Source organism: Malaclemys terrapin, chromosome 3 (assembly GCF_027887155.1).
Source record: "Malaclemys terrapin pileata isolate rMalTer1 chromosome 3, rMalTer1.hap1, whole genome shotgun sequence".
NCBI lineage: Eukaryota > Metazoa > Chordata > Testudines > Emydidae > Malaclemys > Malaclemys terrapin.
This window is the reverse complement of record NC_071507.1, coordinates 161,365,229-161,387,309: the sequence shown is the minus strand read 5'-3', so window position 1 is coordinate 161,387,309 and position 22,081 is coordinate 161,365,229. Positions and strand designations below refer to the sequence as shown.

Genomic DNA, 22,081 nt, shown 5'->3' with positions numbered 1-22,081 from the left:
CTCTTTGGAACCCCCTTCAGGTAATTGAAGGCTGCTATCAAATCCCCCCTCACTCTTCTCTTCTGCAGACTAAATAACCCCAGTTCCCTCAGCCTCTCCTCGTAAGTCATGTGCCCCAGCCCTCTAATCATTTTCATTGCCCTCCACTGGACTCTCTCCAATTTGTCCACATCCTTTCTGTACTGGGGGGACCAAAACCGGACGCAATACTCCAGGTGTGGCCTCACCAGTGCTGAATAGAGGGGAATAATCACTTCCCTCGATCTGCTGGCAATGCTCCTTCTAATACAGCCCAATATGCCATTGGCCTTCTTGGCAACAAGAGCACACTGCTAACTCATATCCAGCTTCTCATCCAATGTAATCCCCAGGTCCTTTTCTGCAGAACTGCTGCTTAGCCAGTCAGTTCCCAGCCTGTAGTGGTGCATGGGATTCTTCCTTCCTAAATGCAGAAATCTGCACTTGTCCTTGTTGAGCCTCATCAGATTTCTTTTGGCCCAATCCTCCAATTTGTCTAGGTCACTCCGGACCCTATCCCTACCCTCCAGCGTATCTACCTCTCCCCCCAGCTTAGTGTCATCTGCGAACTTGCTGAGGGCGCAATTAATCCCATTATCCAGATCATTAATAAAGATTTTATCTGAATAAACTCAGATTCCAAGTAGCAGCAAAGGGTATTGTGAACAGACAGAAAGGGTTGTGTGGAGTTTAAGAATCCCCTTTGGGGGAAACCGAGGCAGGCTGCTTATAGTGTAAGCCCAAGCCTTGAGGGGGTGCTCCGGATGTAGCCACTCACTCACAACTATCTTTGAGCATCAGCCCAGCTATCATTTTTGCCACAATTAAATCCTATTCTGCAGTTCAGGCTGCAGTGGTCCACGTTTGTACCAAAGAGCAATATGCCCTGGCAATGGATACTAGTTATCAGTTTATGAGGCAAACTCCTGTTTCCCAACCCAATCAATAATATAAATGTCTCAGTGATCTAACACTACTCAGATTATTAATTTCTCTCCTTATCTTGCAGTGGTGACCCACATAACTGACAACTTGGTTATACTGAAATGTATTTGATGAATATAAAATATGTGGAGGTGGAGGGAAGTTTATGTTTATGAGGTCTTAATCAATTTGAAAATACGATAAAAGCTTTTTGTGAGTCTGAATACAACTATAGGCCAATTTCACACACCCTCACACCTCAGCACAATCACCCTCAAGTCACATCAGAACAGGTCAGTGTTTCCACCACTGTCCTCCTACGTTTTGTTCTGCCTGTTGGGGGGAGCTTTACATTCCCCATCAGCAGAGGGTGTTCTGAATCAGCACATCCTCACCCACCTTAGCCATGCTCCCTGTTCATTCAGCACCCTTATATGTCAGTCAAACCTGGGTGCCTTTGGCCCCTCTTCTGCCACTTTAATCTCTCCCCTGCAGACTCTTTGCTGCAGGGGTCTATGCATACACTTGGATAAGTTTAACCCAAACTCTTAGTAGCCAGGAGCCCATTTCAGTTTAGATAATTCCTCTAAAACACAATAGGCCTGATTTCCAGTGATGGACTCTGTTTGTGCCAGTGCAATTTTTTGTGGTCTCAAAATTGTACCTGCAAAAACAAAACCTGTTCTTAGGCCTGGCCCAAGATCTCAGTAATGTTCAACATACACATAATCATAGACATTCGTGATAGAAAAGACATCAGATCACATATTCCACTACTCATGCAGGATTGCTCTCAAATATTTTGTACGTTTAAATGCTTTGTATATACCTGAGTGCAATATAGTTTGAATTGACCCAAAAACCGGAGCTTCAGATATGCTTGTGTGCATGGGCTGAAATTAATCCCTGGGCAAAAAGCCAGTGCCATACTTAAATTCTCCTTAAGCCCTCAGAATAGGGTTTAAATGGAATTTAAGTGGTGCATAGACCTTGTCATGACCTTTTGTGTAGGGGAGAATTTCATTAAAGTTAAGTACTTTGATTGAGGCACAGATACTATTCATTGTGGACTGGCTGAGACCCCCCAACTCATTACCATATGGATCCTGAAACTATAGATCAGAAAAAGATCTACAGGCTTGAAAAAGATCTGTGAGCATTCTTCAAGCTAAAATAATAATGTAGATTTTAGCAGGGAAAAGACATCCACAGTTTCCAATGTAAGGCAAAAGAGCAGAAAGAAAATGAACCACTCCTGTCAAACATTCACTAGCATACCGCTCTACTTCAGGTCGAAGGGTTTTCTCCCTTTCCAGCATGGCAATAATAAGTTTTCCCCACTCTTTTTCTATATCATTTGGATGGTAGCCTTGAGGGAGTTTGATGCGTCCAAATTCTATCCAGACCTTCAAAAACAAATAATTGCTGGTTAACATAAACAAAAAACCAGAAATACTATACAGTGAATATAATGAAGTACAAAAAGTACAGCTTACCTCCAGCAGTTTATAAAGACGTTTAATTTTTGATTTATCTATCTCCTTTGGTGGAATTTCTGTTTCCTTAAACTGTAAGTATTGGTTATAAAGTGCCTGGAGAAATATAAATACATATCACCAGCTATTTCCTAAAAGGGAGTATTTTACTACTTCTTCACCACATTCCATTATGTTTAATAGGCTTATGTTCTTATATGGTTCTATTAAAGATTTGCATAAAAAATTCTTTGCCCACCAGTGAAAAATCTGCTTGTGCAGGTTAAGACACTAACAAAACATTTCTTGTATCTGGGGCAGGGGGAGAGGGGTGATAATCAAAGGGTAGGATTTTCAATGGGTTTCATCATGGCCACCATCCGTGCATGCATGCAAAGAACTACTCCTGCTCTTTCAAGCTAACATCTGGGGGTGGGGAGGGTGGCTGGCGGGTGGGTGACAGAATTTATATAAAACCGAACTTGGCTGGGCATCTCATTTGCTCCAGGGACACAAAGGAACCTCAGCAGCTCAGGGGATCTGGCCCATATGTATTGCATATTTAATATTTCCAAACCTAATACATTTTATCTTTTTACAAAATAAACATTTGGAGTCCTGTGAATAATTTGAACAATGCCATATCATACTCTCCTAAGCTTAACTTTGGGAACACAGGGTCTCAGGAAAGCTACAAGGTTTCTTAAATTAAAAAAAAAAAAGACATTACGCTGCTCTTTGATTTCATTGCATAAAATAAGAATCTTCATTTTTTTCTACTATCCTTCAAACAAAGTATGTGTATGACCCCGTCTCACCTTCAGTTCTACAGGATTGTTTGGAAATGTTCTGTCAGACATTATTGTGATATGGTGCCTGATCCACTGGATGAGGTAGTTCACCATATTCTGGTATTCAACCCACTTGACTTCAACATCCTAGAAAAGCACATCACAGTCAGCAGATCAGAAAAAAAGAACAACTTATTTTTTTTCTATTTCTTTTGTAGTCTCAGTTTAAAAGGATGCAGCGCTTCAGATGCATACAGCAAAATAAATTCCCAAGCTTAGCAATTCCAAAATGGCATTCACCATATTCTGGTACCTTTATCATAACCACATAAAAAAATCCCAATTAAATCAATTGAGAAACTTGCATGAGTAAAGCCAATAGGATTTGGCCTCAACTATTTCTAATGGTGACATGGAAGCTTCCTAGTTCTACTACCATTCAAGGGAGATAATAAACAGAGTGTGACCTAGTGGTCTGACCACCGGACTGGAAGCCAAAAGATTCTGAGTTACGATCCCAGCTCTGATTCTAGCCTCTCCGTGGCTTTGGGCAAATCATTATTTATTAGTTAAGTTCTCTGCTTCAATGTCTTCATCTGTAAACCAAGTGCACTATTGTTAGTCTTTTAAATCATGTGGAGCTCCAAGTCAGATCATGAAACCAAGAGTCGAGTTATTGACAACATGAAAAAACTTTCAATTGTGTTATTTTGTAGTATTATTTTATTATTGTTGTTATACCAGTCTATGGAGAATGTAGCTAACTGCAATGCTGAGTTGAAACCTTCTAAAATCAAGGCATGTCAGTGAAGCTGCCATGCTTCATAGGTGTTACTCGCTTACTTACATTTGCACTGATGCCTTCGCCGCCTTCCAGTACTTTGGGAAATGCATCATAAAGTGATGACACATAAGTTATTACTGACTTCTCATCAGGAGCGGAGACATCAACATCTAAGAACAGAACAAGATTCTGGGGTGAAGAATGTTCACAAATACTCCACAGCCTGCAGATGGTCAGATTATATTTTAACAAGAATGACCAGCTGGATAAAGACCAATGGTTCATCTAGCCCATTATCCTGTCTTCCAACAGTGGCTCCAAGAAGCATTCATTAATGGTGCCTAGAAATTTTATCTCTGCATCCCATCCTGAAGAGGCACATACCAAGTTAATATGGGGATGGTTGAAATCTCCTATTATTATTAGATTTTCTGTTTTTGTAGCATCTCTAATCTCCCTGATCATTTCACAATCACTGTCACTATCCTGGCCAGATGGATGGTATTATATTCCTACTGCTATATTATTATTATTCAAGCATGGAATTTCTAACCATAGAGATTCTGTGGTACTATTTGATTCATTTAAGACTTTTACTATATTTGACTCTATGCTTTCTTTCGCACTCCCCCACCAACACAACCTACTCACACAGTCCTATATATTTTTGTACCCTGGTATTACCACAGTGCACTGATTATCACCATTCCATTAAGTTTCTGTGATACCTATTATATCAATATCCTCATTTATTACCAGGCACTCAAGTTCACCAATTTTAGGCTTCTTGCATTCATATACAAGCACTTATGTGTATCAATATTTAGTTGTCTGCCTTCATTTGATGTAATGAATGGGACTGTTTCATTTGATTGTTTCTCTTCAGTTCCTACCTGTACTTTATCAACTTCTATCCTCTCCTTTTTACTGGGATATAGAGAATCCCTTTTAATAAATCCTCCCCTAAGGGATGTCTCTTTCTGAACCATGTCTTCCTCTGCACCTGTTGGCTTTCCCCCAGATCTTAGTTTAAAAAATCCTCTATGAGCTTTTTAATTTGACTTGCCAGCAATCTTGTTCTGTTTTGGGCTAGGTGGAGCCTATCCTTTCTGTGGCTCTTCCATTCCCAAAAGGTTCCCCAGTTTCTAATCAATCTAAATCTGTCCTCTGAACACCATCGTCTCAGCCATGCATCGAGTCCCTGCAGTTCTGCCCAACTGGCCCTAAGCGTGGAACTGGAAGCATTTCAGAGATGCCACCTTGTTTTGCAGTGAAGTCTTTAAGAATCAACTCACCTTCCGGATCCAGAAGTCTGGTGACACCTAGTTTTTCTGCTACATAAAAAGCATGTTCTAAATTTGCAAGGTTGCTTTGAACAGCAACGGTATTCATGTCTATCAGGTCCGGCCTGTAAAACAAAAACAACAATTACAGTAAGTCTTTACATGTTTGAAAATATAATAGTTGTAACAGAACAGTGCAGTACTTTAAAAGATCTCTACAACGAGTAGTGTTATTCTAAAAAAAAAACTGTTTTAAGAGCATGTGGTAACTAATAATAAGTACAGCTGTGTACACCTATCCATTTTTGCTTCACATTTTTTAAAAAAACTTTCTGTTTGTTCAGTTTTTATAACCTAATAAGAATTTTTTCAGTGCAGCAGACAACTACAACCTGATTATTCCCTTCTGCTGGCACCCTCTCACCTTCCAAAACAAGCTTAAGACTCTGGCCCTCACTTTAAGTGTCTGTATACTCCTGCTTACATATCTACTCTGGTCATTATTGTGTTCCACCTTGTGCCCTTTGCTGCACTCAAGAAACTACCCTCACCTCTTTCTTGTCTTCATGCCTTCTTTCATGGGCCACCCAATCCCTCATTCCTGGAACAACATCCCTATTTTAATGTCTTTCAATTCTGTCTCTTGTTCAGAGCTTTCCTGTAAGCCTACATTTTTCATGAGGTCCACAAATGCTAACTCATGCCAACATCAGACCATTGCTATCCCCGTATTTTATGTTTTAAATGTCAAAATTAGCACTGCTCCTTAGCTTTCCCACGTATGTATTTGTCTGGCTCCTAGACTGTCAATTCCTCAGCACAGGAATAGTCTTCATTAGTGCCTTGTACAGCACCGAGAACACTGCCAGCCTTAGCAAATGAGAAGACGAGGTGATTTTCAAACGTGCGGAGCACCCACAGCTCCCACTGAAATCAACTGAAGTCATAGGTGCTCTGCACCAAAAAAACCAGGCCCATGTTTAAAACAAAACAAAAACCAACAACCCAAATGGTGGGAGAGGGAGAGGAAGAGAGACAAGAAATAAACCAGAAGCAGAAATCGTGTCTTCGTCATAGCTGAATCTCTGAGATTGAGTTGAATGGCTTCCTATAAAGCTGATAGTGCTGATGGCAGGAGGAGAATGTTAACATTAAAAAAGGAGTTGCCCACTCAAGTCTATCAAAATATGAAAACATTTATATTTTTTCATGCTCAGATCCCGTAAAACAGATTACGTGAGTGTCAGCTTTAGGGATCAGCTCCCTCCCTCAATTTTCTCATTTTTATGCTTGAGGGGGGAAAATGCAAATGCTACCTGGCAGAAATTGCCCATTTTCATACAACTACACCAGGAAAAGTTTGAAGACATTTGCAATAGAAACACATTGAAGCAAAACATTCAAAATGTTTCACATTTTCAAAAAACAATAAATACATCATGTGTTTTTCCAGCCCACCAATCCCCCCTATCCCAAAAGCTACATTAACTTTGCTACACCCCATGTGACCGGAAATATAGTTCTTGCAGGTTTCAGAGTAGCAGCCGTGTTAGTCTGTATCCGCAAAAAGAAGAACAGGAGCACTTGTGGCACCTTAGAGACTAACAAATTTATTAGAGCATAAGCTTTCGTGGACTACAGCCCACTTCTTCGGATGCATCCGAAGAAGTGGGCTGTAGTCCACGAAAGCTTATGCTCTAATAAATTTGTTAGTCTCTAAGGTGCCACAAGTGCTCCTGTTCTTCTTTTTATAGTTCTTGCAGGCAGTTAGAATCACAGTTTTTCTTGTGCTTTCTTGAGGGCACATTCATAAAAAATTGATCATAATCCTAATCTACTGTTACCCTGATGGAGTTTGTTTTCCCTATTGATTTTAATGGGAGCAGAATCAGGCTCATGTTATTCTTTGAATTTCACTGCAATTAACAGAAAGGTATAAATAATTATTGAAAAGGGAACACACTAATCTATGTCATGGTCACACTAATACAGATTATAGCTTAATAATGATTTACTTCACAACATACAGTACAAAAATATTATTTTCTGTATAAAACATACAGAAAATATTGTTGGTTTTTTCATTCTACTTTCTTTCCAAGCATTTCACACTTGCTGGTAAACCCAGCACGAAATACAAAAGGACACCTATTCAACTGTCAACTTGCAGAACAAGATCGGGCAAGTTGGTGTGAAAGCCTTGTCTTTTCATAATAAAAATAAGCTCCAATACACTGACTAAAATCTATAAAGTACTCAAATGGAAGAGGTCTCTTATGGTGACAAAGTTAAATTAATAAAAACAACTGCTGTAGCATTCATCAATCACTTCAGGTAAATGCTGCTACTGCATCCCAACACTTAAAACAAACATGTAAGTGAAATACCACACATTTTATACTGTGATACAGTATGGCCAGAGGGCAGCAGGAGAGGGTTAGAAGGGAGCCTTATTCCCTGTACCTGGAAGAAAGTTTGCTATAGATTAATTAAAGCACCTGAAGCCAATTAGAGCACCTGAAGCCAGTCACCTGATAAAAACCCCTTGCTTCAATCAGACAGGGAAGGAGTTGGAGCAGAGAGGATTGATGTTGGAGCAGAGAACAGTGTGAAGGAGTAGAAACAGAGTGGATTGGTGTTGGAGCAGAGAGCAGTTTGGAGGGAAGCAGAGGAAAGTTTGGCTGCGGTGGGCTAAGAAGACCAAGACCCTAGGTAAAGGGACACTTGGCTTGTGCAGAGGGAGGGCAGGAAGCTCCCCCCCCCCCCCGACACACACACAAGTTGAAGGGCAGGAGAGGGAAGTAGCCCAAGGGAAGGAACCGCTAGTTCAAGTGGTTTACCACTATCCCTAGGGCCCCTGGGCTGGGACCTGGAGTAGAGGGCGGGCCCGGGTCCCTCCCTCTCCACTCCCCTCCTATAGGACACTAGTGGGGCTGTTAATATTCCAGTTCAGGGGCAAGAAATGGTGCCCTGAACCCACCCCCCAAGAAGAGAAAGCGCGAAACCCATCATAGTAGTGCTGGCAATTTGCCACAATACATACATTCATATCTCCAAAACTCTGCACAAAACATGGATACTCATATCCCCATTATAATAAAATAATAATAATAATATTTGGTTCTTATATAGCATCTTCTATCCCTAGATTTCAAAGGGCTTTACGAAGGAGGTCAGTATAATTATCCTCAATTTACAGATGGGGAAACTTACAGCACAAGGAGAGACGTGATGTACCAAACTAATGGCAGGAAACAGAACTCTGGTCTCCTGAGTCCCACTCCACTGCCCTATCCACTAGACAACATGGCCTCATTTTATTAAAGTAAAAATTTGCGGTGAAAGCCATCCTATTTTTAATCAGCTGTATATCCCATACGTTTTGTGCCTACCTACAATAACTAGTTTATATTTACCTACAGGCTCCATTCAGCATATTGGCTCTGTCCTTGTCTACAGAAACATAGCTTGGAGGCTGATTCACTGAAAATGAGTTCCTTTGGAATTTGGACAATGGAGAAAACAAGTTTTAAAACTGAAAATCAAGGGTGCATCTTTTATAGGGGAATAGAAGTGCAAACGGAAGTATTTTGAAACTTCAGAGGAGACATGGTGCCTCCATCCCTAGCCAGTCACCATCTCTTCTTTCCAAACAGGACAAGTTGCAGTGAAGTTTAGGGCCAGAGAAAAGGGTGCCTACCCCCTCATCTCAGTTAGACTTTTCGTCTGATCCCAGCCCCTACATGAACAAAAGAGCCACAAAATCAATAAACAACTGCCTTTTTCTTTAAAGAGGGTTCCTCTTGTGATTTTTAAGCACTTCATTGCTCTCCAAACATAAGCTTATTACCCTTCAGTTCACCAAAAGCCCCTGTCCATCAACCTAGTATGGCAGTTCTTTCTGGGCATGCTCAGAAGATTCCTTTTGAGAGTATGTCTACACCTGGAGCGGGCTGTGTGATTCCCATCTCAAGAAGGCATATGGAGCTAGTGTGCTAAAAACAGACTGTATCCACAGCAACGTGAGCTGCAGGATGGGCTAGCCACCCTGAGTACATGCCCATCAGAGATCCTAGAAACCCATGATGGGAGGAAGCTTGAGTATGTCTCCCCAGCTCCAGATGTAGACATACTCTGTGTCATCCTTTGTGATCTATCAGTGAATACTCTGTGGAGTAAAATACTACACGGCACGAGTAAAGGTTGCAAAATCTGTCCCTAAGTGCGGGCTGTACTTTGTACAGCTTTAGAGTATATGTGTTATGTATGTTTCTGATACCTATGGAAACAATAATTTATTCTCAAATGAGTTCTTAATCATTACTAACTTTAACTGATTATACTGCAGTTATAATGCATATCCTACTGATTTAGATTAATTTAACTAGCTTATTCTGGGAGGAGCAGTGGGTTAAAGACAGCAGCCAGGGAGACAAGCATTTTGGTTTCTAAAAGTAAAAAACAAATACAATAGACAGGATAAATAAAAATCCCCATAAGCTTTAAGGGCAAATGCTATTTTGCATTCAGTATAGAGGTTTATATAAATATAAAATGACATAATTTTGTGTAGAATTATTAAGCAGTTTTCTACATAGTATAGACCAAATGAAACTAAATGCACTTCAAAAATGATAATAATCTCACCTTCAAACATAACACTGTGACTCATTTTATGGCTGATTATTCAGCAAAACTGGGTCCTTGCCATTGGAAAAGACGCATAAACAATACAAACCACGCAAAAAGTTGGAACATTCCATACAAAATAGATGTCTCTGTTAGAGACACACCCAAATCAAGGTGCTCATCTTCCAAATAGTGAGTCGTTAATTATTTTATTAATAAAATGCCCCTCTTCTACCACTAAAGATTTTAGAGTCAGTGTTAGAAATTAGATATAATTTGTGTTAAAAGTAACTGAGTGATACTTTAATATCACAGCAATTAGGAAACTGACAAAATTAATACCTGTTCAAGAAAACAATTTTAATATAGAGATCCATGAAGAGGAATAAGAGAATAATACTTTGATAACATTGCAAGGAAACTAAGGCTTTTATCCTAGAAGACTCACACATGTGTTAAGCGTTAGTCTGTGAGTAGCCTTACTGAAATCAATGGAGCTACCCACAGCAGGTAGGTTTTTTTTTATAACTGGAATCTAATAAACCTTGGAAATAAATGTCAAGATCCAAACTAGAAGCTACAGTATTTGGGGAATTTTAAATGGGATCATGGTATTTCAATGTGGAAAAGATCATTATCTATCTTTAGTCTCCCTAGTCAATTACACTGTACAAACGATATCCTCTTTTTCATTGTTCTAAGACAACAACTTTACTGTCAACAATTCTGTTTATCTTTAATAAAATAAGTTATGCCCTGATCCTGCAAATGCTTATATACGTGAGTAACTTCACACATGTCATTGGTGTCAATGAGTTCAACAGGACGACTCATGTATGAAATGATCTCATATACAGAAACTAAATTATTTAATTCTTGGGAAACTCAGATTGAATAAAATCATCAAAACAGTGTGACTAAACTATAGCAGTAAAAGAGAAGACAATAGAGGCATATTTCTTGTCTTATATTAAGTAGCTATATTACTGTATGAGTTTCATTAAGTAGCAACACAGGGGAAATGACAGGAGATGTAGAGTTAAGTGAAAATCTACGTATAGTCTAGCTAGGTTTTTAATTGCTATAATGAGAAAACGCCTATAAATATTAAATGAATTCTTTCCTTAGTGTTCACAGACGATAACAAAGAACAGATGCCAGAAAGAGCCATACATTCCTCAGGGAAGGAAGAAAATTTACTAAAATAATTAAAGATCATGTCAGAACATGTGATCATAAAAAAATGACTAAGAATTGCAGGATTTCTAAATCAGGTAGGGTCTATCCTGCATTTCAGAAGGGAATGGCAAAAAGAATCCTAGCAAATAATTTGAAAATTATATTAAAGAACATTATAGTTGCACAGAAAATAACTGAAAAATTAGGGAATGCTAATGGTAAGGGTGTCCACGTAAACTTAGCTTCACCCCCCTTGTACATGTACATTTCAATATAAACCTTACTTATCTGATTATATAATATTAGTTGCCATAAAGCAACTCTCTTATTCATTGTGTTAGGTAGATAACACAGAGTAAATGAGATGTTTAATAATATTTATCCTCACTACTCATTGATTGAACTCTTCCTTTATTCACTACGTAGTCCACCTCATTCACCATCTATCTTGTCCACTAAAGGGCGTTCAGAAATGCTGTTCATCGTACCAGTGTACATGCAGAGTAAGTCCATGGAAGTTTACCCTACATGCAGAATTTGCCTCCAATTCAGGTACAGATCCTGAGGACCCCTGTCTCATTCACTGCACATCATCCAACCTGCACATGGAATGATATAGCTATCCTATGAGAATAATAGCATATTATCACATAATTCAAATTAATGCCTATGCACCAGGAGCAAAACTGGTTTTGGAATTTTCAGTATTTTAGTGCTCCTCAATGCAATTTTAATGGACTTTTAATTGGAGGTGTTTTGTTGTTGGTATTAAATATCCCAGGGGGGTTTTTTAAAGTAGTTCCTTAATGGGGAACTATTTGCTAGACAGCTCTAGAACACTCTTACAAGATCCATATATCATAAAGAACAATTATTTACCCTACAGACACTGTGGTTCTTGCAGAAGTCAGTGTGGATCTCCCATAGGTGTGCATGCACCTTAGGCACATGAGAGTTGGTGGGGTTTTGAATAGCAGCATCTGAAAGGATTGAACATGTGCCCTGTGGTTCCATGAGGGTGGCCAAACCCACTCCCCTCACTTCCCTTTCAATTCAAATTGCTGAGGATTCCTAAAAAGCAGGGAAGGAGGGCAGCTCATGGGATCCATACTGACTGTGACATTTCGAAGAACCACAGTTACTGTAGGGTTAGTAATTCTTCTCTCTTCTCCAAGTGGGATGGAGGAGCATCAGCTGTATCAAACAGAGACTGGGCAGGACTTCACTACCCGCCGAATCGGCAGGTAGTGATCGATCTATCAGGGGTCGATTTATCGTGTCTAGTGTAGACGCGATAAAATTGATTCCCGATCGCGCTCCCTGTCGACTCCAGAACTCCAGATCGCAAGAGGCGGAAGCAGAGTCGACGGGGGAGCGGCAGTGGTCGACTTGCTGCCGTCCTCACAGCCAGGTAAGTCGACCTAAGATACGCTGACTTCAGCTACGCGATTAGCGTAGCTGAAGTTGCATATCTTAGGTCGACCCCCCCCACACACTAGTGTAGACCTGGGCAGAAATTGAAGTACCACTGTCCCAAACTTGGCAGCAGACCTAGATGCCATGTCGAGGGCATATTGACTAACAATGGTCAGTAGGTTGCTCCAAATCACTGCTTTACACAACTCCGATATTGTCACATTCCAGAAGGATGCTGACGATGCTGCTTGTGCCCTGGCGGAATGCGTTTTGACGTATGGAGGGAGGGGCTCACCAGCCAGTTGATAACTGGTGGAGATCCAGAATGTAGTCCATTTAGAGATTCTCTGTGACAAGATGGCTTGGCCTTTCAATGAGTTAAATATAGCCATAAAGAAGCAGGGAGACAATCTGAAAGGTTTAGTCTTGTCACTGTAATAGAACAAAGCTCTGGAAACATACAAAGTATGTAGCTTCTTCTCTCCTAGCAGCAAATGCAGGTTTGAGAAGAAGACTGGAAGGCTAATTGTTTAATTTAGGTGAAACTCTGAATCAATATTCAGGGATGAATTTAGGATGTGGTCTCAGAACCCCCTTATTACTATGGAAGGACATGTAAGGTGGTCCAATCATAAGGGCTTAGAGCTCACTGACCCTCCGTGTGCAGAGATCTCGAGGAAGGGAGACCACTGTCCCTTCCTGACTCTGCAGGAAAGAGCTAAAGGAGAGAATCACTGTATATGATATTGCTGCATGGGATTGTATTGGTGTTGGTGATGTTAATGTAAGTAAATCACGGGAAGTTGCCACTCCACAGACAGAGTCCGGGGACAGGGATGGAGTGCGTCCTATTAAACTAATAAAACTGCATAATGTGTGACTTGGGAGATCATTATTTTAAAATCCTTATTGTAGGTTTAAAATCAGAAAGAATGTACAAAGTACTTTTAAACCCTATATTTTAACCAAACCAAGAGAGACTAGTCCTAGAAATTTTCCAAGTACTAGTCCACGTAAAAATAAATACTCTAGTATTTTACAGCGGTAGCATACAATCCAATGGCTGGAAGCTGAAGTTAGACGAATGCAGACTGGAAATAAGATGTACATTTTTAATAGTGAGAATAATTAACCACTGGAACAATTTACCAAGGGTTGTGGTGAATTCTCCATCACTGACAACTTTTAAATCAAGATTGGATATTTTTCTAAAGACCTGCTCTAGGAATAATTTTGGGGAAATTCTGTGGCCTGTGTTATATAGGAGATCAAACTGGATGATCACAGTGATCCCTTCTGGCCTTGGAATCTATAAATAAGTTTTGGTTATTACTTAGGTATTACAATGATGAGCGCTAAGGAAAATACTATTGAAAGACTTACAGACAATACTGACATGAATATTCAGTCTTACACATTACAATAATATTCTTAACTCTGAGCCACAAGATATAGGAACACAGAAACTGTCATAACACATCAAATGAGTGAAGCATCTAGTCCAGTACTCTAAAATGGAGTAGTACCTGAGATCTTAGTAGAAGGTGCAGCAAACCTCGTAATGGACAATTATGGAATGACCTGCCCATATAGGAAGCTTCTTCCTAACCTTAGGCAGTGAGTGGTTGGGTTATGCCATAAAGCATGAGGGTTCATAGCCCGTGGTCTTTGTTTATGGTATATAATATAGCTGTGGATTTTATCTTTGTCCATATAAAGTCTAATTCTTTTCTGAATCCTACTAAACCCTTGGCCTCAATGAGACCTTAAACCAGTATATTCTACAGGTTCATTGTAAAAGTTTTTCCTTTTATCAAGTTGTTGTCTTCCTTTGTATTGTAAAAAGAAGTTTTCCTACAAACATCCATGCTATTCATTATTTCATGTACCTCTATCATGTCCTCTCTTATTCATCTCCTCCTTAAACTAAACAGTCCTAATCTTTTCAGTCTCTCCTCATATGGAAGTCTTCTCATGCTTCTATACATTTCCTTTGTTCATCTTTGGATGTCCTGTTTCTTGGCATAGTTTCTGAGATGGAGTGATCAGATCACAGTGTGGAAGGTGATGATGCACCATCCATTCACATAATGCCCATACAGTATTTTCAGAAATATTTCCTGTCCTATTCTTTAGACATCCGCACACTTTGTTTACAGTTAAGACTACCAGTGGGCATAGAAATGCTACTTTCATTGTGCTAAACACAAGGGCACTTGGGTCTTTTTCCAACCTGGTTTCAATTAATTTAGAGCCCAACTATATACATGACCTGTTCAGATTAAACTTTCCATTCTGCATTTCTTTACATTTACCAGCACAGCATTTCAAAAACCAATGTGAAGTCGAGAGTTCCACCTTTGTTAGCAACCCAAACATTTAAGAGTGAATAAACATAACAGTTAGACCAGACACTGCAGTATTAGTTAAATATGGAAATTGCAACACTATCAACTTAACCATCAAGTTTCACTACCTGGCAGGGGAGTTCCAGTGTGGATTTTGAGCTGGCTACAGATGTAACAGAAATCAGAACTGAGTGGTCTTATCCTGACAGCTAAGTGACCTGAACTGCCTAGCCGGGTCCCTGCTCCCATCCTTGTGTGAGATAAATGTTAAGATGAATGGAGCCTCATACTGTGGAAGACATAAAGGTTGGCATCCTCATTATACCAAGCCTATGCCTAGGACCAATGCCTGAATAAGCATCTCTGAGGGAAAGGCCTATAATTTTCCCCATTAACCTGCAAATTACACTGGAAATTTGCCAAAAGTTGTAACAATAAACAGTGCATCCCCTACTCAGATTGTTGGAATATCAAGATGAAGGTGAAGAAACCCACAAAGTTGCTTGCTAATATTACCATGTGGGAAAAATCCCTTTCCGATCCCCAAAAGTCTGGTTGGCCAAGCCCCTGGCATTTCAGGAGATTGAACAAACCTACTGAAAGAAGGCAGAGGGACAAAATAGGGACCGAACTGAGGTTGACCATGGGCTCCTTATGCACCCACCCCCAAAGGGAGCCACCCCCCACAAAACAGCCAATGGCACTGCAGATGTGGGGCCAAAGGCCCATCCTCTATCTGCAGCACCACCATCTAGACCAGGGGTGACCAAACCACAGCTCGTGAGCCACATGTGGCTCGTTTACAATTAAAGTGTGGCTTGCAGAGCCCCCCCAAGCCCTCCCCATTCTCCATCTACTAGAGTGGGAGCGGGAGCTCAGGGCTTCTGCCCTGCAGCGGGATAGTGGGGCTTGGGGCTTCGGCCGGAGACAACTGGTGTCTGCTGAGGGTGGTGTGGGGGGGGACAATTTAAAGGTTTGCCCATCAGCTTGAGTCATTCCCCCCTTACCCTCAGTGGTCCCTACCTGCAGCTCCCAGGTCTTTGACGCTGCCTCTCCCCATGGCTGCAGCTCCCAGCTTGCCAGCTCCAGCAGCACCATGTGATTGAGGAGGGCCAGCAAACCCTCACAAAAATCGTGGGGGAAGGCACGTGACTCTACATGTCCCCCCCCACCTCCCTTCTGGCTTCTGCCCAATGGGGAGGGACCTGCTGGGGCTTGGGGCTTCAGCAGGAGCGGGGTTGAAGCCCTGAGACCCCTCTCCCTGCAGGGCTGAAGCCCCGGCAGGCACCTCCTATGGGACTGAAACCTCGAGCCCCGGCAGGCATGCCCCAGCTCTCGAACTTCTGAAGATTGTTGTATGCAGCTCAGAGGGTCAGTAAATTTGGCCACCCAATATAGACTACCATCCCTCATTGCATACAGGAATAGCCAGAGCCCAACCAATCAGGGGAAGAAGAAGATGGGAGGAAAGAGAGGGAGTAGACACTTCATAGGAGAGATGCACAAGCTGTAAGCCCCCGAAGCAGTGTCTCTTGCTGCCCAGCACCACTAATGCCCAACTCCAGCTAGGAAGGTGGGTGTTTAGGACAAGGAATGTTAAATATTGTCCAGCTGTAATTCCATTGGGTATTTAGTTATATATAATTACTCCCGTTAGCATTTGGCAAACCCACCGGGTTTAAGATTCCTACTCTTGTGAAAAAGTGGTATGGAATCCTTAATGAAAGCTCATCCAAAAGACAACAAGCAGTCTCAGCAGTAAAGCTGGTTGGAATATTTTTGACTAATTGGATTTTCATCTGAATATGCTGTTTTGTCAAAGCTGAGACATTTCACAGAGATGTAGCAATTTCAGTGAAATTTTCAACAGGAAAGTTTCTGAGGTCTACGGCTCTCTGGTTGTTTCTGACCAGAGAGAGAGAGAGAGAGAGACCCAAACCAACAAGCTGACCTTTTCAATCCAAAAATGGACATTCTGACATAATTCCGTTTTGCGAAAATGTTTGAAACATTTTGGTTTTGTTCAGTGCAGAACGAGAACAGATTCGGAAACCCTGAAAGTTGTTACAAAGGGAACTGTCATCCTCCGGCCATACTGTGCTGCAGAGCATTATATGGAGGCATTACTTCAATGCTGATTCTGAGACGCATGCCACCTTCTAAATTAACCAACTTGACTTCCTGCAAGTCTCCCATCAAGTACTAACCAGGTCTAACCATGTTTACCTTGTGAAATCAGATTGGATCACAGCCCCAACACAAGCTGATGCAGGCCAGCCGCAGCTACTACGACTATGCTCTTTACTACTAGCCAGAAAACAAGAGTGCAGGGAATGTGGCAGCCCTGTTAAAGCTGCAGCTACCGTACAGAAATCTAAGTTTAAACAAAATGGCTTAAATGCTGAGCTGTACCATATTTAGTCAGGTAATACATTAAAAGTAAGAATGTTTGCCCACTAAAATATTTTTAAAATCTTTCTTAAAACTTTTTCTTTTCCCAAACTGCAAAATATTAATTGTCAGGCCTTTAATTCCATCTGAGCTATGAAGGGTAATTATTAAAAAAAAAAAAAAAAAAGTCTGAGAATACAAAATGAACTAAAAATTTGAGGTTTTCTTTTTGTTAAAGAGAAGGTAACAATAAATTATAAGTTAGAAAATGGCAAGCAGAAACTAGAAGATACAAATAATCTCTCTTTTTATTTTAACTTAACCCCCAAGCATTTTGACACCATGTAATAGTTAGTTTCATTTCAAATCATCCCCTCCAGCTGCTCAGCATGTTATTGCAAATTTTGGCATCACTCTTTGTACCTTCAAGGAACGTATTCATGTCAGTGCCTGATCACCTGCAACATGTTTTAACATTACTGTGGTGCCGTGTGCACTGTTGTCCTGTGGCTTAGCTTGTAACAATACTTGCCTGGCAAACCTCTGCTTTATAAAGTTGAAAATGCTCGCTATAGAACAAGGCTTGAATTTAGCACAGAAGATTCCGCCTGTTAAATGCTTTATCACACTTTAAAAACATCAGCGGACAGGTTTTGAAAGAATACACAGAAATATTTCAAAACAAAGTCATATGACACATGTTAACTGATCCCACCCTCTCTATCTAGCATTTGTTCTTTGTAATGCCTTACTCCTACAGCTGCAGCTTGGATTACTCTGTTCCCGTGTGAACTACTCAGTGTAAAGAAGTTTCTCCTAAATACTTTTTGGGTATGGTCCTTTGTTGGCTTCAGTTCCTTTTATTTTGTGATAGCCACTTTCCCTATGCCAACCAAAATTTTATATGCCCTATTTATGAACCTTGCTAAGGACCTGGTGCAAAGTCTATTAATATCTTTCCATTCTCTTCAACGGCCTTTGATCAGAGCCTAACTCTTCTTTCCTAATTTTTATATAAACCCATTTTTATTAACTCCTCCTTATAGATGTAACCCCTGGAGCTCTTTCTCATTCTTTTTCCGTCTTCGGTAGCATTTCCAGTCCTTCAAGATCCTTCCCGTAATGTCATGCCAAGAATTGACAAAGGGTCCTGTGGCATGTAGACTACACATGTAGTCTGACAAAGTGGGTATTCACCCACAAAAGCTTATGCTCCAATACGTCTGTTAATCTATAAGGTGCCACAGGACCCTTTGTCACTTTTTACAGATCCAGACTAACACAGCTACCCCTCTGATACTTGATGCCAAGAATTGTGCACAATAGTCCAGGTGTAGTCTCATAAACCCTTTGTGTAGCACCACAAAGATCTTCTTTCCTGCATAGTCTATTTCCTTGTTTTTACACCCCAGGGTTCTGTTTGCTTTTCTAGTTGCAACCAGACAGTGAGTTGATTAATTTATGTTTAACCAGACTCTTTTCCTAATCAGTGTCTTTTCATTTCATATTATGGGTAAAATTCATCCCTGAGCTGGGGGTCAGCACAAGCCCCATGCATCACTTCAGTCTCACATAAGCCTTCAAAACATGTCTTACATGGTACATAGGTCCGGCACTCGCTTCCTGCATAGAGATAAATTTCACCCTAAGTGCTTCATGGGGCTTTAAACTGATCCTCAGCACCTCAGGGTGAGTGTCACGTTTTTGTGTATATATATGACCACTGTACATATTTGATTGTGTCTTTCTCTCTCTACTCTCTTTTATGCCCTGGCCCCACGCCGCTCCTGGAAGCGGCCAGCACCATGTCCCTGCGGCCCCTGTTGAGGGGGAGAGAGGGCTCCGTGCGTTGCCCTAGCCTGCAGGCACCGCCCCCTGCAGCTCCCATTGGCCGGGAACGGGGAACCGCGGCCAATGGGAGCTTCGGGGGAGGTACCTGCAGGCAAGGGCAGCGCGCTGAGCTCTCTGTTTCGCACACACACACCCCGCCCCAAGGCCACAGGGACGTGGTTGGCCGCTCCTGGAAGCCTGCCTTAGCTCCGCTGCCACTCCAGAGCTGCCCAAGGTAAGCAGCACCGGGCCAGAGCCTGCACCCCAAATCCCTCCTGCACCCCAACCCCCTGCCCTGAATCCCCCGCCACACCCCGCACACCTCCTGCATCCCAATCCCCTGCCCTGAGCCCCCTCCCACACTCCGCAATCCCTCCTGCACCCCAACCCCTTGCCCTGAGCCTATTCCTACACACCGCACCCCCTCCAATGCCTCGCACTCCCTCCTGCACCTCAACCTCCTTCCCCAGCCCTACATTCATGGCCCGGCATGCAATGTTCCCACCCAGATGTGGCCCTCAGGCCAAAAAGTTTGCCCACCCCTGGGTTAGGGATTGTGTCTGTGTCTTCGTATGTATTTGTACAGCATCTAGCACAAAGAAGCCACAATGATAACAGAAGTTTCCAGGTGCTAATGCAGTATAAATCTTCAATAAAATTATGATTATGTACAGATAGTTACTCTGGATATTTCTTTAAATGTTTACCATTCAGAGTTACTTTTGTAACTGAAATTTAGCTTTGATTTTAGATATATACACTTACTAGCCATACTGTAAATCCATAATTTACTCTATAGCCCTTGTGTGACAGAAGACATCTTGAAATGAAACAAGCATAATCCCACCTTTTTATAGACAATATACTCAAGCAAATAAAACACATCTTCAATCAAAAACTTAAAAACAAAAAGTCCAATTATAAAACTGTACAGGACACTGAAATATCCCAGAGCTTCATAGGAAATAATAAGTGAATTTTACAAAAGTACCAAATTACACATTCATGTATATTTTGGGAGGTTCAAATAAAAAATAAATACAAAGGAGCTATATTTAAAAAAGTATTCACGGCTAATAAACACTGTAAAGTTCAATGTTAAACTAATCAATGGTCTAATTTGGGAGATATTTGATATGTCTTTCTGTTTTTACAAAAATCACAGAATAATACTTACAAAAACAAGGCCCAAATCCTGCAACAGCATCCACGTAGGTGGCTCCGTATACTCATACGTAGCCCTAATTCTAATAATCCTAATTCTTTTTTATTTCTGATAAAAAGTTAGCTCTCTCTCTAAAGCAGGGGTAGGCAACCTATGGCAAGCTGATTTTCAGTGGCAGTCTCACTGCCCGGGTCCTGGCCACCAGTCTGGGGGGCTCTGCATTTTAATTTAATTTTAAATGAAGCTTCTTAAACATTTTAAAAACCTTGTTTACAACAACTTTATATACAACAATAGTTTAGTTATATATTATAGACTTACAGAAAGAGACCTTCTAAAAACATTAAAATGTATTACTGGCACGCGAAACCTTAAATAAGAGTGAATAAATGAAGACTCGGCACACCACTTTTGAAAGGTTGTTGACCCCTGCTCTAAAGTAAGAAGACAATTTTTGACCTTCAACTTCCACTAAGGCTATCTGGAGATTTACAGCAAAGATTTGTTCCATTATATTTAGAAGGCAAAGAAGACACCTTCACAGAGGCAGTAAACAGACAGCACTTTTGCTTCATGAAAAAGGGGCTTCAACCAGGCGTGGTTGCAAATGCAGAAAAGAACTTTGGGGAGAAAGACTTCTTTAGACAAGAGAGTAACTCGTTAATAAAGTTTAGTCTCTAGAAAGCCTGTTATGATTTTGTTTTATACGTAATTGTTTGTTTCCAATATTTTTACTCATCGTTACTTGAATCTCTATTTCTTTGATTATAAACTTAGAGTTGATCCACAGCAGACAAGACAAGACAAGACTGCTTCATCCTAAAGGCAGATGATGGTGAGATGCCTCACAACCCTGGGTACCCTTGAGGAGCATCATACCTGGTTCCCCTGCCGCAACATTCCTGATAGTAAACCTGAGCCAGTGCCTGGAAAAAATGCAAGTAAGCTGTTCCAGAAAAAGCCTGGCATAGCTCGCTTTTCCCATGGAGCACAGGGGCGGAAGGGACGTGAATCACAATTTGGTCTCTGCCCTAACTCCTGCTGCAGCACAGCTGTGTGCTGCACCCTACTTGGCCTGGATTGCAATGTCTCAGAAATCACTGCTTGGCCGCTCTGTTGGCAATGTCTAACTTTCAGCAGGCAGCCACTCTATTACTGAGTTTCCACAGACTTCCCTGAAATTGTGTATTTAGAAGGTCCATTATATATTTGGGAAAAACTTTCCTCTCCTGTGAATAATAACACAGAATGACATTATAGGATATTTATTTTAATGCTTTAAAATACAGAGTGAAAGACGTGCGGAGCTCATTGAAGTCAATGGCAAAAATCCCATTGGCTTCAGTGGGAGCAGGAATAGGTCCCACAAGTGTAACAACCCTCTTAGCAACACAATTAGTGCCATTAACACTCCTGGGAAGGGCGTGTATACGGGTAGACACAGTATGTATGAATATAGGAGGAGCATAGCATAAAGGGAAAGCAACTGAAAAAGGACAGTACAATAAAACTCTGCATATGTCCATTTAAAAAAATCGCTGTTCTGTTTCTTTAAACTCCTCCCTTTCAGTCCTATTTCATTCCTCTTCCACTCCTTGGGTCTTCCAATATCTTTGTGATTTTTTTGTTCTTTTCTCATATATGCTTGGGCCATGCATGTTCTCCTTACCACTCTATCCTGCCTGATTCATTTGCTCTCAAAGTCATTCAGTTCAGCTTTTTGCTGGTTATTTCCCTCTACCTTTCCAATGTTACTAAAAGAAATAGAGAGACATGTATGATTTATGCAGTTCCTTCTGACTATCTATTGGAATGGAAGTAACACTCAGAAAATAACTCTGTACATAG

At 41.0% G+C, this 22,081-nt stretch overlaps 1 protein-coding gene across 10 annotated transcripts in view; it reads right to left on the bottom strand.

Annotated features, from left to right (window-relative positions):
* DST (dystonin) overlaps positions 1-22,081 on the bottom strand; it is a 432,436-nt gene that overhangs the window by 202,357 nt on the left and 207,998 nt on the right. For all 10 annotated transcript variants that reach the window (XM_054022022.1, XM_054022027.1, XM_054022023.1 and 7 more), the window contains 5 exons: positions 5,288-5,400; positions 4,056-4,162; positions 3,236-3,355; positions 2,439-2,534; positions 2,221-2,348 (listed from right to left, as the gene is read on the bottom strand). In XM_054022022.1, coding sequence (XP_053877997.1) covers positions 2,221-2,348; positions 2,439-2,534; positions 3,236-3,355; positions 4,056-4,162; positions 5,288-5,400 — 564 coding nt within the window. The remainder of the gene's footprint in view (positions 1-2,220; positions 2,349-2,438; positions 2,535-3,235; positions 3,356-4,055; positions 4,163-5,287; positions 5,401-22,081) is intronic.